Source organism: Pyrgilauda ruficollis, unplaced genomic scaffold, assembly GCF_017590135.1.
Source record: "Pyrgilauda ruficollis isolate IOZ18807 unplaced genomic scaffold, ASM1759013v1 scaffold21, whole genome shotgun sequence".
Taxonomy (NCBI): domain Eukaryota; kingdom Metazoa; phylum Chordata; class Aves; order Passeriformes; family Passeridae; genus Pyrgilauda; species Pyrgilauda ruficollis.
Window position 1 is genome coordinate 10,589,297 of NW_024520318.1, and position 14,779 is coordinate 10,604,075.

Here is a 14,779-nt window from a genome sequence, read left to right on the forward strand (position 1 = left end):
CCAGATGTGTTTAGTTTATTTTCCCTGGATTTAGACACAGCTCTGGCTAACAGGAACAAACAAACCATGACCTGTGCCAGCCCCTGCACCTCCTTGCATCAGAACCAGCTGGTGGGATCCCTGCGAGGGCTGGGGCTGCACCGAGGGGCAGCTCTGCAGGATGCCCCGGGCGGTGGTCCCTGGGGAATGGCAGCACAGGCCCACATGGAAGGTGCAGCATTCAGAGTCAAGCCTTGGATGCAGTGGTGCATGTGGAGGAACCATTCAATGGGGGTCAGCTCTCCAAAGTGAATGGGGGTCAGCTGCCCTCCCCTTCCTCTCCCCAGCTTTTCCTCTGGCTGTTTTGAAAAGGGAGATGGAGTTAAGTATTTAAGAAGCACTCAAGCAGAGAAGGCTCTTCAAAGGCAGGAACCTTTAGGCAGTTCTTTGGGGAGCCAACTTGATGAATCTTTTCAGCTATCTATGAGGGCAGGGTGCTGGTAGCTTAAGAATGCCCAGAGCCTTTTTCTCTGCACATGCAGCATTGGAAGAGATGCAGCAAACAACTCTTCCAGCATTTTCTGAGTGGTAATAGTTCCCTCTTCACAGTCTGAGCATTTATTTTTAACTCAAATGCAGAGTTTCCTTCTATCTTGCCCAGGACCAGCTTTTGAGGAAGTCTCTACAGAAAGACAATCCTTGTCTGCAGCCTTTGCAGCCAGTGCCTGGATGGGAAGAGGAGGCTTCTGAGCCTGGGAGGTTTGAACAGGCACAAGCTACAGGAGCAAAGAGAAAAGACAATTCTCTGTTGCAGATTTTAAGTCTTGGGAATGCCAAACTGGCAGAGGGGAGCAGAAAAGGACTGACAAAAGAGCCAATGCAGCAGGGAACTGAGTAAAGCACTGAAGGATGTGAACTCCAGCAAAGGTCCCTGTAGTGTTTTCTGGCTAGATTGCAGCCTTGCAGTAATTTCAAATGAAGATTGCTGAAACCTGCCTTTTAGGAACTGCATTCCAGCAGCAGAAGCAGCTGTTGGATCAAAATAAAAGCTGCCCTTATGTCTGCGACAGAAATCCTGTGACTCAGTGCCTGCTCTGACTGAGATAGGGGCTGCTCTGATCCCACACACAGGATTAAATTTAATGGCTGGGGAGGAATGATTTACTGGCCTAGCAGCAGTTACTCGACTACTTGCTTTCACTGCAACATCTTCAGGCTGGGTCAGAAATCCTCTGAGCAAATAAGATACTGCCACACCATGAACATCTGCTGCTTCTGCACTGCCAGGATGGGAGGATGCAGCCAGGACATCCAGAGTGCAGAGCTACACCATGACCATCCAACACCATGGCACTGTACCTTCCTAAGCTGCTTTCCAACAGGAATCCAGAAATATGACTACAAACTCTGGATTCTACCAGCAGCAGACTGGAAGCTCAAAGGATGCAGTGTGAAGCAGAATCCTTCATGTTCCCAGGCCATCAGCAAGAGAAGGGACTAAACATGAGTGACAGACCCTCTTTCACCAGAGTCAGCTGCAAATCACACCCCATCATGCCTGTGCACAGCTCATGGCCCTGCTCAGCAGCTGATTTCCAGAAGTTCTGCTCAGAATTAATGCCCAAACACCAGCCTCACATGGCTGGAGAGAAATCTCCACTTTGCTAGCACTTGGGTTTTCCTTTGTTTTTTTTTCCCCTAAAAGGCATATTTCAAATGGTGAGAGACAGTCATAACTCCAGTTTTTGTGGTCCAGTTTCCCCTAGCAGGAGCAGGAAGACTGGTGCATTAGGACACCTGAGAATTTTATCCAGCAGATGCTAAAGAGAAGCAGCTACTTTTGGTTGAGAAAGAAAAAAATGGGTTCTCCAAGCAGGTAGAGTGGGCCTGAATGAGTTCTGAGAAGTGCTAGAGAAAAACAGGGAATGCTGGAAGCAAAGGCAGCCCCACCAGGAGATGCTGTCACAGGGATGAGGGTTCCATCAAAAGCTGTGCTAAACACAGAAGAGGAATTCCTGAAACTCCACAATCATATTAACCTGTTAATTTATGCAGCATCTCTGTACAAAAATAGAAGGGTTCTAATAAGATTAACAATATTAAATAAATATTTAATAGAAAAAGTCTTTGGTCTAGTTCATAGCTCATCCTTTGGGTTGATGTTCATTTCACTGGGTCCTAGATGCTCCTGGTCCAACATTGCAATCACTTCATCTGCCTGGATTCGTTCCTGCAAAAGGGGAAGGGAAGAAATGGTAACAGCAGAGCTTCAGTGCCTGCTCCAGCTAGTTCAGTGAGGCCCAGGCTGCTGGGAGGACACACAGCAAGGATTTTACCCCAGAACCAGCAGTGTAGGTGAGAGGATGGGGGAGAGCCTGGGACTCAAGCTGGGGATTTGCTCGGCAAAATGAATCAAATCCCTTTCCTCCTCAATGCCTGATTCCCTCCTCCCTGCAGGGCTGCAGTGGTTGGGGCAGAGCTGATGTTCTGTAGCTCCCTTATCACACTTCACTAGCAGCCACTGCCACAGCACACCCTCCTCCTGTCCCCTCTGCTTGTTGTTGATTTCCAGCTCTCTGGGCAGGGCTGATCTCCTACTGTACAGGCACCAAGCCTGGAGGAATTTCTGCTAGTGCAAAAAAACTGGGAGACACTCAATTACATGTCTCAAAATAAGCTTTTCCCCAAACCTCGCAGCCCACCTCCATCACAAGCCAAAGGAATGAGGGTTTTGCATTCTCCCTGCATTTAGTTTTGCTCAGTCTTGTATCTTTGATTTTTACAGAGCAGAACTGCTACCAAAGGGAGGCAGGGGCTGGTACAGCAGCTTTTTAAAACAGAATGCGGAGGGTGCCTGGTGAAAGGCATCACAGCCCAGATCTTCCAAGGCATCTTGGGTGCCCAGAGCCATGGACTTCAAGCTGCTGAAATGCCTATGGAAGGACTTAGCAGCAGGACTCATGCAGCACTCTGGGCTGTGGATGGCTCTGCAGGAGTTCCCCATCCATCAGGCTGCTGCCACTAGGTGTCAGAAATGGCCAGCCCAGCCCTGCACGGAGCCCTTCCACACCCCACTCAGCACACCAGCCCAGCACTGCACCCCACCAAGGGCCAAGAGCAATGTGTGCCCAGGACCAGGAATGGCAGGAAAAACCTCTCCTGGGGCCACCAGCTCCTATCATGGGAGTGCTGCTGCGGGGGCTGTAATGGGATGAAAACAGATGTACTGGGACTGGAGAAATTAAGATGGTCCGGGTTCCTGTGGGATGTTGGGTATGCCCCAACTCCTCACACCACGATGGGGGGACTCACCAGCTCTCTGTAGAGAGGGTCCAAGGTGAACCAGAGAGCCACAGCGCAGCGCTGCCCTTTGGTGACTGCCTTCACCCCGTGGGGGTTCTCGCCGCCCGACGAGAAGCTGATCATCCTCCCACACTTGGGGGTGATGGAGGCCTGCAGGGAAACAGCACAGCCAGGCTGGCAAGGGACTGCACACACTGGCTTGGCTGGGCTCACCATGCCCCAGGGCTTGAGACCTCACTGAACATCGCCCTGCATCGCCCCAGGACCTGGTGAGCTGCTCGGGGGGACCTGTAGAGCTCTGGGCATGGCTGGCAAAATGTGTGGGGTAAATAGGGAGATGTGAAGCTTGCTCCTGCTGAGCAGACATTGTGCAGAAAGGACATAATGGCATGGAATCTCTGCAAAGCCTACAGGTGACCACCTAGAGCAAAATGGGGCCATGGCATAACTCCAGGGAGGTCCAGGGTGAGCCTGGCATGGCTGTCAAACACCTCTTTCTTTCTTCTCATGGCAGAGTCCACAACAGTCCTGCAGGACCTCAGGAGGAGAACTGCCAACCAAACCAACCCTCAGGCACTTAAGTAGGCATAATCTACCCTCCAGCTTCTCCAGAGACCCCAGCATGGTGCCCAGACCTCTGTCCAATCACAGAGTGGGTGCCCAGCTCCCTTAATGGCCCCAAACAGAGGCGAAGACTCATGCCTGAGCCACATCCCTCTCAGGGTCTGATGTCCACCACTGTGACCCTCTCTGGAACAAGAGACCTGCATCTGTATGGAGACACCAGTTCATGTTTGACCACGAGATGGGGTGGCAGCTCAGCAGTCCTCCAGGCCAGGGACAACTACCAGCCATCCTTCTGCGTGCACTGGGGCTGGGGAGAACCCCTAGTCCATAGGTTTACTGCTTGGCATGGCATCTAGGGATGGAGCAGATGGTCTGTGCACCTCTGCAGCAGGATTTTGTGTGGGCTGTTTGCAAGGTAGGAGCCACAGGCTGCCAAAGGAAGCCCAGAGCCCTGAGCATGGACTGCTGAGGAACAGCTTTTGGCCCAGAGCACCAACTCACTGTCACAGTTTTGGCGTCCATCTCGGTGAAAATGAACTCGCCACCTTCAAAATCTGCGTTCATGTACAGGAGGGCACTAGGGAAGGAAGTGGGAAACCCCAGTTAGGGGAGCACTGGGGAGGTCTCAAGGCTGACCCCCACCTCCTGGACAGATCCCACATTGCTCCACTAAGAGTGGGGACAGCCAGAGGGAGAGAAGTCCCTGGGAGATTCCTTCCTACCTGTAATCCCGAAAGGTGTAGGCAGGAGGTTCCTTCCAGCACTCGTTGGCTTCGGGGTCCAAGAGGCAGTTGTCAGCATGGATGGGATGGCTCAGATCATTCCTGCGCTCCTGCTGGCCTAGGCAGGACCATGTGGAGGAAGGGGGAAGGAGAAGGGATGGATGAGATGGAAATGCCATGCTCTGTGGGGTCCCATCATGGGGTGGCAGCCTACCCTGACCCCACTCCAGGTGGTGTTCACAGGTGAGAGGAGGAAAGGAATGGCTGGGGAGAAAAGGCAACATCTGAGGACTCAGATCTGCACAGCTCTGCCTGTTCCTGGCTGCAAGGAAGTGAGATGGAGAGCTGGGGCTGGGGTGAAAAGGAGAAGGGACAGACAAGAGGAGGCAAGAGAAAAGGAAGGAGAAAATAGGAAGAGTTGCAGATATGAAAACCAAGAGACATCGCAGAAATTATTTTTTTTGGGGACAGCACTGCCCACTTTTTGCTGCTGTGGGATGCTGACTTTGCCCAGCCCTTGGCCACCAATTTAAGCATTAAGCAAAACAAAGCTACTCTGAGCTCATAAACCCCCATGGAGGGCTGAAGCCCTCCCACGCTCCCTGCTCCAGTGCCAGCCCCGGCTCCTCACCGGAGAGGGCGGTGCGGCACACCAGGTGTGTGTAGGAGAAGTAGAGCGTGGAGTTGAGCAGGAAGTAGGACTGGACGATCCTGCGAGCCTTCTCACTGATGTCGTAGAACAGCCGGGCACTCTTCAGCGGGACACGGCCCTCGTAGCCATACTGGGCAAGGAGAGGGGCAAGGAGAGGTCAGTGTCATGTGCAGACGGGGAGGGAGGGCACGGGAGAGGAGGAAAAGGAGGAGGGAGCTGTACCTTGAGGGCTTTGAGGACAGTGGCTCCTTCAAATCTCTCATTTGGGGTGTGGGGGGAGGTTTTGCCCCTGTAACCATCTCCAGCTAACATGATCCCCTGGAAAACAGGAATACAGATGAGGGGTGAACTGGTGTGTCAGGAGAGAGGGATCTGCAGTGGGGTTCATGGCAGTACAATGTATAATGGCAGTACATGGCACCCTCTTCCCAAATCCCCCAGGGCTGCATTCTCTGGGCCAGGTGAGTTGGGGTGGAAAGGTGCTGCAGCTCTCTGTGAGCACAGATGCAGGATATCAACCACCCCCCTCCTAACTGGGGATGTTCAGGCACCCTCAGTCCCTTCCCAAGCCCAGTTAATGGTGAATGAGAAGGCTCAACCAGACTTGTGGATGAGCATCCTTTGGGTTGTTATAACGTGGGGAAAGAGCTCTTTCTGCACAGGCTCTGTCCTGCAGCCCAGGAGGAACAGCAGCTCCCGTGCTGCAGTTATGGGTGTGCACTGGGGACAAGCATCCATCTGCTCTCCACAGGCATCCTGCCATCAGCAAGGCATGAACCCATGGTTTCCAGGGGCTGATCACACATTCAGCTGTCACACTCAGCCCAGGAACATTGCCCACTCACACTGGCCACCCTGTGCAGCTCCCGGCACTGCTCCTCCGAGATGACATTATCCAGCAGCACCCGCTGGGTGCCATTCAGCTGCTGAGAGTTGTAGACAAACTTCACATCGCTGTACAGAAGAGGGCCCCCTGAGGAGAGACACAAATCCATCCTGCTGAACATGCCCCGGCCTTGCTGACATCTAGTACAGAGGCTGGAGGCCAGCTGAAGTCACCCAGGTGTGCTGACAGGCAAAGAGCTCCACAGCAGAGAGCAGAGTGTGGCCTCTCATCAGCAACAAAAGAAAAAGAAGCAAGGGGAACACAAGGAGATGAAATCAATTTGCTGCAGGAGCATCAGCATTTTTCTACGTTCTCAACAGCTGCCTTGCAAATGCAGGGACCACAGCCTGGAAACACCAAACCCCAGTGGGACACAGGGAGAGACAGGGGCAGTGGATAAATCGGCTCTCCAGCCCAGCTGTCAACACCAATGTAGGTTCCCATTGCATCTGTGCTGTGTGGATGCTGCTGGCTTGGCATGCAATGCCACCCTCTGCAAGTGTCATCAGTGTTTTTTGTCTGTCATACACAGAGAAAACCTCACATGGTGCTGAGCTTGCAGCAAGCATTGCTCTCCTCCAAGAAGGAGGGCAGGGAGTGTATGAGCCAGAGGACTCTCGGGATAATCGTCCTCCACTGAGGAAAAGGAGCTGCCATGGCTGTCCCTGCCATCCTGACTCTGAGCTGTCTCCCTCTGCCTGCAAGCTTTTTATGAGAAGTTTCAATCCATCCCCATCAAATCTGACTGATCAAAAAACCAGAGCAAGGCCCCTAAACCACCATCCTTTGAAGCCTTTTCCACGAATCTCCTCAAAGAAAGAAAAGGAAAGAAATTGTAACAATAAAAGCCTAAACCAGATGTCTCTCCAGGAAAAAAATTAAATGCATCTAAACCGTGAAGAAAATTATTTATTGTCACAGAAAAGCAATGAAATAGAGGAAACAGAGCTGCAGAGTTCTTCCCACCATGTGGCACAAGGCAACTTCTCTGTGACAATGCTTTTGTAACTTTTACTTTTCCTGTCTGTTGAGTCAAAACTGTGTTCTTGGCAGGTCTCCTTGGCCTATGGAGGACACGTAAGCCCCACAAGCCCTGTTATTAGCTCACAGCTTTATTTCTGAAGAGTTAGGAAATGGAAAATATGGGATGTTTCTGGTGTTCACTGTGCTGATTTTGTTGCTTGATAACCACACTTATTGCAAATGTGGCTGGATCACAATCAGAATTCTCAAATCCAAACTCCTGGCATGCTCCAACACAGGGCTGAGTCTTCCAGCTCAGCTGTTCTTCCCCAGCCATAAGCACATGAGGGATGAACATGGAAGGCATCTCTCAACACTTCCAACATTTCTCCTTGTTCCTCCCAGGGAACAGTTGGGCAGCTCTGTGCCATGGACACTGAGCCCTTGTCCCAGACTGACAGTGTGCTCCCACCTGCTTTCCTTGCCTCTGCCTGCTCTAAGCACCAGCACAGAGACAGACCTGCTTCCTGTGTCTGTGCTCTGTGAAAACACCCCGAAGAAACTGAGGAATTCTTTGGACTTTTGGGAGAGAAGGAATTGGCAGAAAGGAGGAAGGGGGGAAGGGTAGAAGTACAGAAGAGTACAAAATTAAAATACACTTTTCTCTTTCGGCCTTTTCTTTTTCCAAGTAAAAAGAAAGAAAGAAAAAAAGACAACAGAGAAAGGCAGCAGCTGGATGGGCAAAAATACCAGTTTCTTTTTGATGGTTTGAGTTTTCTTTGTAAACAAAAACATTCTCCAAGTAAACCAGAATAAGAGCATAGAAAGAAAATAAAAACAGAAAGAATGACTCTGAAATTACTTGGTTATAAACAGCAAACAGGCCAACAAATATAATTCAACCAGCTCTTGGCTTAAGCAAGATCTTTGGTATCTTCCTGTGGTATTTGCCTATTTTATGTACAGCTAGAGAAGGGATAACAACACTCTGAACACAACACTGAGCAGCTGGACACAACTTGGGCTGGGGAAAGCTGTGAAATTCCCCAAAAAGTGCTACCACCCACTGCATTACAGGGAGGTTTAACTGCCTGCTGCTGTGGAGCTGGCTCACTAGAGACACAAGACACCTCCTGGCTTGAGACCCTGTTGTTTTACAGCAAGGACTCTGCTTTGGTGCTTGGCTACAATATTGTTTTTCAAAATTGTTAAGGGGAAAAATCCTGTCTTCAGTAGATGTTGTGGTATTTTCTGTGGCTGCTGAAAATGTGCTGAAATCAGTTGAAATGTCTGCTGACAGGCTTATAAACAAGTGATTTCATGTGAGCTACGACATGAAATCGTAAGTTTAGTCTGCAAAGAGAAGTGGTTGCTAGTATGGTGTGATCCAGCACATTTAGCAAAGCATCAGGACAGGCTGCTTCCAGCATCCATCCTTCTGCAGCCTGGACAACAGGGAACACACTGATCTTAAAAGTACCTGGACAGAAGACTACTGTTTGCTGGTTTGCTTTCCCCACTGTGAGGAAGACCCAGCCTCGCAGCTCCACATCTCAGGGCTCTGTACTGAGTAGCCCAGCAGGTGGAAAAAACAAGTCCAAGGGCACAGCAGTGCCCTGGGATCCACAGACCCAGAAATTCTGTGGCAGCACTTGTCTGTCTCTTAAAGAAAACTTGAACTCCCTTGAATAGGAGTGGCCCTCACTGCTCAGTGGCCAGCCTTTGCAGTCTGTAGTCTCCAGCAACAGGAAAAAAAATCCTGATTTTGTTGAGACATGTTCATCAGCCTTACCCTCCTTCAGCTCTCGATCTGGCTTTGGCATGGGTTTCTTTGTCAGGGACAGCCGGGGCCCATCCTCAGGTTCACTGCTGATGCTTGATGGGACACTGAGGAGCAAAAGAGAAGAGGAACATCATGACTTTGGCCACAAGTTCTTCAGCTTGCACTTTTGCTCCCTTTGGAAACTAACACACAGAAACCCCAAGCAAATCAGTACTTTGTACAAATGTCACAGCCATACAAGCTGAAGCTCTCACCCTGTCCTGTGGCAAACATTGCTTTTCTGATAATGAGAGCAACAGTTTCCACCAACAAAGCACAGACACCAACAAATCTGACCAGCACCCCTTGCCTCAGCAATCAAGTTCCCTCAAGACCATTGCTGGTTTTGAGGCACTCAGCTGAAATAAGGTTATTGTGGGAACGTTTGCAATGGCAAGGGGCAAAGGGCACTAATTCAACCAGGATGGTGTGCTGGTGGGTGGGCAGTACCCCTGAGTGGCAGGCTGGTAGCCCACCACGAGCACATCCCTTGATCCCGCCGTGGGAATGGTGAAGCTGCAGCTCAGCTGTGGCTCACCTGTGCTCGTCCTGGCGGGCGCCGTACCTGTTCCAGTAGTTCTGTGGGAAAAGAGAGCACAAACTTCTTAATTTAATGCTCCAGCCAAAGCCAGGGCTTTACCTGCTCTGCCTGACTCCCAGGGACATCAGCCAGCCTCTCTGGCTCCATCCCACATAACTGTAAGCAATGGCCTGAGTTAACCAGATTGAAAATGTGGATGAGGCTGTCTGTGCCTCTCCTTCACCCCAGGAATGCCTTCTTTGCTTTGCCATCCCCGTTTTCCTATAGGGAACAAACCAGGCCAAGACCCAGCTCCTGAATCACCTACACAGGGCTGGATTTACAGGAGAGGGGCAGGGGGGAGTGCTCCTAGAGCTGTGAGGTGCTGGCCCAGCACAGCCAGGCGTTACCGGCTCCGTGTAGGCGTATCCCAGGCCGGCCGCAGCCACCCGCAAGAGGTGAGACTCCAGCTTGTGGCGCCGCAGCAGCGTTCTGGCTTCCTGCAAAGAGAAGGAGAACAGGAGCAGTAGCACTTGGCCAGCTTTTGCAAGACAGTGGCAATGCACCTCTGCTTCAGAGGCGTTTGGTTTTCATGTAATGCTGCAGATTGCTTCAGGTTGAGGAATGCTTGGAGCAACCCCAGGCAACAAGGCTGAGCCACTCAATACACGACAGAAGGTGTTCAGCAACTCATTTAGGAAGCCTGAATCCACAAAACACATGTCCATGGCTGGCAGAAACTCCTGAGCACCTTGGAGAGCCTCAAAATAGCTGGGCAAAAGGCTGGCCAGAGAAACCCCAGCTGCAGAATGAGGGCAAGTTCAGGCTGGTGGGGCAGGGACCCTGACTGGGCTGTGCCTCAGTTCCCCCATGGAGCCCATGGCCTGGCCCTGGGATGCACTCAGAGTGCTTGGATGGGGGCTACTAAGCACAGCCAGCTGGAAATTGTCCATCAGAGGGCTTTCTTTTGAATGAAAAATCTGCAAACAGAACACTGGTATTTCTCCTAGAAAACTATTGTGCAAAGCAAAAATAAATTCATTTTTTTAACAGAAAATTTCAAAACACTGTAAACAATTAAATGTTTTTGTCAACTTCAGGGTTTTTTTCCTAGATTCATTTTGTAAGGGAAAACAACATTTTTTCTTGTTTTCCTTTCCATAATTTTGCTTTTATTTTTTAGTACTTTACCAAATTCACCTTGATTTGCCTGGAAGTCAAGGAATTCCCAAAGGAATGGAAAAACCAGTTCCTGCCAACACTCTATTATTTATGGTGTGAGGGGAATGATCTGGGATGGGATGGGATGGGATGGGATGGGATGGGATGGGATGGGATGGGATGGGAGGAACTTCTGTGTGGTGAGGAAGGCAGCCCCAGGGCCACAGATAAGGGCTGCCCAGACTGGAGAGGAAGCCTGTCCTGCTGGGTGATGGAACACACACAGTTTGGTTATTTGACCCCAGCCTAACCTTTCTGTGGTAGCAGAGCTACTGCCTGCAGAACAGGCTGAGCCCTGAACTCCAAGCTAAGAGATTTGAAAGTAATGCTGGAATCCCAGCCTCCCCTGGGAAATATTTCTCAGCCCTATCTGAAGATGCTGCCCTTTGCTCAGTGTTTCTTTGCATTCTTCCTCCATGTGTCTGCCGGAGCACTGAACAAGAGGAGGGTTTACGCTGTTGGTCACTGCCCTCCCTGCCCTTGCTCAGGCTTTACTAGGCTGAAGTCCCCATTTAAAGCAGATCCTGGGCACTGGCTTCTCCTCCACACGAGTGACTCTGAACTTGCACCCTGAAAATCACCACCTCAGCATCACCAGCGAGCCCAGCACTTCTGCTTCTCTTTTTAAAGTGGTCCCACTGGGGGAAAGCTGCCAGGCTGCTTTAATTTCCACCAGATTTCTTTGTTAAAGCCTCCCACCAAGAGCTCTGAGGTGCTACTCACTCTCACCTTTCTGGGTTTGATGGTGGCTGGATCCACTGTACCTTCCAAGAGACCCTCGTAATAACCTGCGTTCTCCAGGACATCTTCATCGTCCGGGTGGAACAGCAGGTAGGACTTGGCACACTCCAGGGCTTTTACGTAGTCACCAACTGGGGGCAACACAACAGTGGTCAGGGGGGCACAGGGGGCTCACACAGAGCCCAGGAGGAGACTCTGCAGGGAGGGAAGCACAGCCTGAGCTCCCCACCAGCTGAAGCGGCAGCCCAGGACTTCATGGGGCTCTTTTGATGCCTCTTTGTCTTAACCACTGCACTTCACCAGCAAGGAAACTGAGGCACAGAAACAAGAATTCTCTGCCATCATGCACAGACCAGATGGTATTCAAATTGCATCCAGCTGGATGGGCAGGACGTGGATACTGTCTGGCATCAAACTGCCTCTCATCTCTCGGGGCAGCATCTCTCAGGGCCCAGGGGTTTTCACCCACCACAGCAAACCTCTAACTGGGCAGAGGAAAAAAGAAGCCTGTACACCATACATGAACTGACTCCTCCTGCTTTCTTCCCCTTGTGTTGATGAATGATTAATCTTTATGTTTTAATAGAAATTTTGACCCTTGCACAGTCTGCCCTTTTCAGCAAAGAGTTATTAGCAAAAGCCTGAGAGCAGATTTCTATTTTCTTTTATGTAACAAAACATAACAAAATAGCATACAGAACCACACAACTGGCATGATTTTTTAGCACTGCCAACCCCTGACATTTTGCCATGCTGCCAACTCCTGCAACCTTACTGTGAATCCTAAAATATTTGGTAATTGGCAAAAATTGGCATCTTAGGATAAGCTTGAGCTAAGTCACGTATCTGTTATATATTAATTTAGAAAATATATCAGTTTGTTTCAGAAAATGTGAAACATATGAATCCCAAGGATTTTAATATTAAAACGCAAATGAAAGGACCCTAAAAAGCATGATTCATTTAAAGAATAGTAATATTTAAGCTAAAAGTTGGGCTTTTAAAACCTGACTGATGATCTAAAACACCTTCATAAAACTACTTCATTGTATTTCAGTCAACCTGGCTTTTGAAGAGACAATTTCCAATGTCCTTTGCTTCTCTTTCAGACCACGCCTCTGCATCACTGCAGTGTGGACATCAGGGGAAAGAGCCTTACTCCCACATGGAACAGCCTGAACTTGCACAAACTGAACAGAACCCAGCAGTGCTGTGGGGAACAGTGCCGTGCTTTACCTCTGTAATAGGCAAACTGCAAGTAGTCGTAGTGGAGGGGAAGGAAGTTCTCGATGGGCGAGATCCGGCCCGAGCGCGTGGCCAGCTCCCGGACACAGTCGTGTTTGCAGGCCAGCACCTGCATGTAGTGATCTGCCAGGAAAAGAGGGAGAGGTGCTCTGAGCTGAGGGGATGGTGACGGTGCCCAGACAGGGACAGACAGAGGTTCAAACTCCTGAGCTGAAGGATGTGCAACTCACACTGCTTTGGCCTGGCAGGTGAGTGTTGTCCACCATGCACAGACCAGATGGTATCCAAACTGGATCCAGCTGGATCGGCAGGACGTGGATACTGTCGTGCATCGAGGGAAAGAGCTCAGGCTCCTCCCCACAGCCAATCTGACAGAGTTGTAGTTATATTTTTGCCCCCTTTAAGGAATGCCTTCCTCCTTCTCTCAACTGTAGAGGGAGCTTGAGCATTTCTTTAGTGCGGTAAGGAGCTGCTGCTGCAGGTGGCAGGTAGCACTTCAACCCCAAGAGACAAACCACAAAGCAAGCAGGGAAGACAAAGTGGCCACATGTGCTGCCACATGAAATCCAGCTCCAGACTCCCTTCCTTCGACTCATCCATAATCCTCTCCTTTCCCGCAGCAAGAAAGCTCTGGAGGGCACGGGGAGGTTTAGCTAAGAGGGGTTGGTGCAGATTCTCAGCACGGCCAAGCAAGGCCAGTCTGAAAGGTCCAAGGTGCAAATCTGGGCAGCAGAAATCCCCCTGTTAGTTGCTTCTCAAAGATGAGGCATCCCCCAGGGAATCACAAGCACATGGTAAACATGGGCCATTAACAAAGTTTCTTGATTAGTGGGACTCCACAATATAGGCCTTGTACCAGCTGTACAATTTCAAAGCCAACACTGACATCTGATTCCATTTTGGAGTCTTTGCCGCAATGTACTTACGAATCTAATTTGCTTGCTCTGTCTCTGCACACCATTAAAAACCTTAAGAAACAAACACAGGCTTGAAAATAATGTGCTCAGCTACCAGAGCATTTCTTAGAGCTGCCATAAAAACCTCATTAGGAATTTGCAATGAAATCAAGTGGAAACTCAGAACAGTGCCTGTGTGCTCTTGACAGGTAGCCTGAGTAATCTGACTTACCATGCACATCCAGGGTATTACATTAGGAAAAGCAAGAAGGGAAAGGACATAAATCATATTCTTGTAATTTAAACCTGTTTAAGCATCCCAGATCTGAAATAATCAATCCATCACTGAGAAGCACTGCTTTTTCTTGGTACCATAATCAATTCACTGAAATATATCTATCCTTGGGGGAAAAAGGTGAGAGTGTTTCAACCCCAAAAAGCAGCACAGCAAATTAGTTAGGGATTAGAAAGAGAAATGAGTTTTGAAGAAACCTAAACTCTCTTTTCTTGGTATATTATGTGTTCCCACTCCCTACTGAAACATCTGGGCCTGAGTGCCTTGGACCAGGAGTGAACTTTGGATTATGCTGTCCTGGAAGGAACCACCTATATTCCTACAGAAAAGCAGTTGCATCAAGGATCTTATTTCCCTCCCTCAACTCCATGTTCCTTTGGGTGCCTGAATGGTCCTGGGGTTTGGGTTGTTATGGCCAGGCACACATGGCCAAGCCTCAGCACTTGCAGGGACCCTCTGGCTGTTTTCCCCCCCAGGTGACGTCCTGCTCTGAGCACCACCACACCATGAGCCTGTCTGTGCTCAGGAAGGGCCAGCACAGAAACAGCTCACTGGGGCTGCACTCGACTTGTACAGCACAGGAGCTGTTTGTCCTGTTTGAAGAGCAGCAGCTCTCAGTGAGAAGGATGCTGGGTTTGCTTTGCCACTGAAGGCTGCTCTCTGGATGGGTGTCCTGGTGTTCTGGTCAAAGCTCTGAAAGCAGGCCTGATCAGCTGACAGCCACACTGGTACCAAGTCAGCCTTTCCAACACTTCTGTTTTTTGCATGGGTAAACGAACCCCACCAGGGCAGCTTCCCATCCGGTGGAATGCTGGTGGTTTCTCCTCTTGGTTGTTTCAATTAGATTTCCTGTCTCGACACAAACAGAATTATGCAAACCCAAAAAACATTCTGCATCTGAGTGAAGTATTTTCCACATAAGAAGCAAGATTTCAGGACTTGATGCAACTCCAAGACCATAAGCAGA

General features: G+C 49.9%; 1 protein-coding gene across 1 annotated transcript in view; it reads right to left on the bottom strand.

The window, feature by feature from the left end:
* P3H2 (prolyl 3-hydroxylase 2) overlaps window positions 1–14,779 on the bottom strand; it is a 64,572-nt gene continuing 49,793 nt past the window's right edge. Inside the window, exons 4-15 of the mRNA XM_041468009.1 lie at window positions 12,613–12,744; window positions 11,365–11,507; window positions 9,825–9,914; window positions 9,433–9,473; window positions 8,865–8,959; window positions 6,069–6,196; window positions 5,446–5,541; window positions 5,203–5,353; window positions 4,572–4,689; window positions 4,351–4,426; window positions 3,292–3,432; window positions 1–2,209 (exon numbers count right to left, since the gene is read on the bottom strand). Of these exons, the coding sequence (XP_041323943.1) occupies window positions 2,117–2,209; window positions 3,292–3,432; window positions 4,351–4,426; window positions 4,572–4,689; window positions 5,203–5,353; window positions 5,446–5,541; window positions 6,069–6,196; window positions 8,865–8,959; window positions 9,433–9,473; window positions 9,825–9,914; window positions 11,365–11,507; window positions 12,613–12,744 (1,304 nt within the window). The 3' untranslated portion in view covers window positions 1–2,116. The remainder of the gene's footprint in view (window positions 2,210–3,291; window positions 3,433–4,350; window positions 4,427–4,571; window positions 4,690–5,202; window positions 5,354–5,445; window positions 5,542–6,068; window positions 6,197–8,864; window positions 8,960–9,432; window positions 9,474–9,824; window positions 9,915–11,364; window positions 11,508–12,612; window positions 12,745–14,779) is intronic.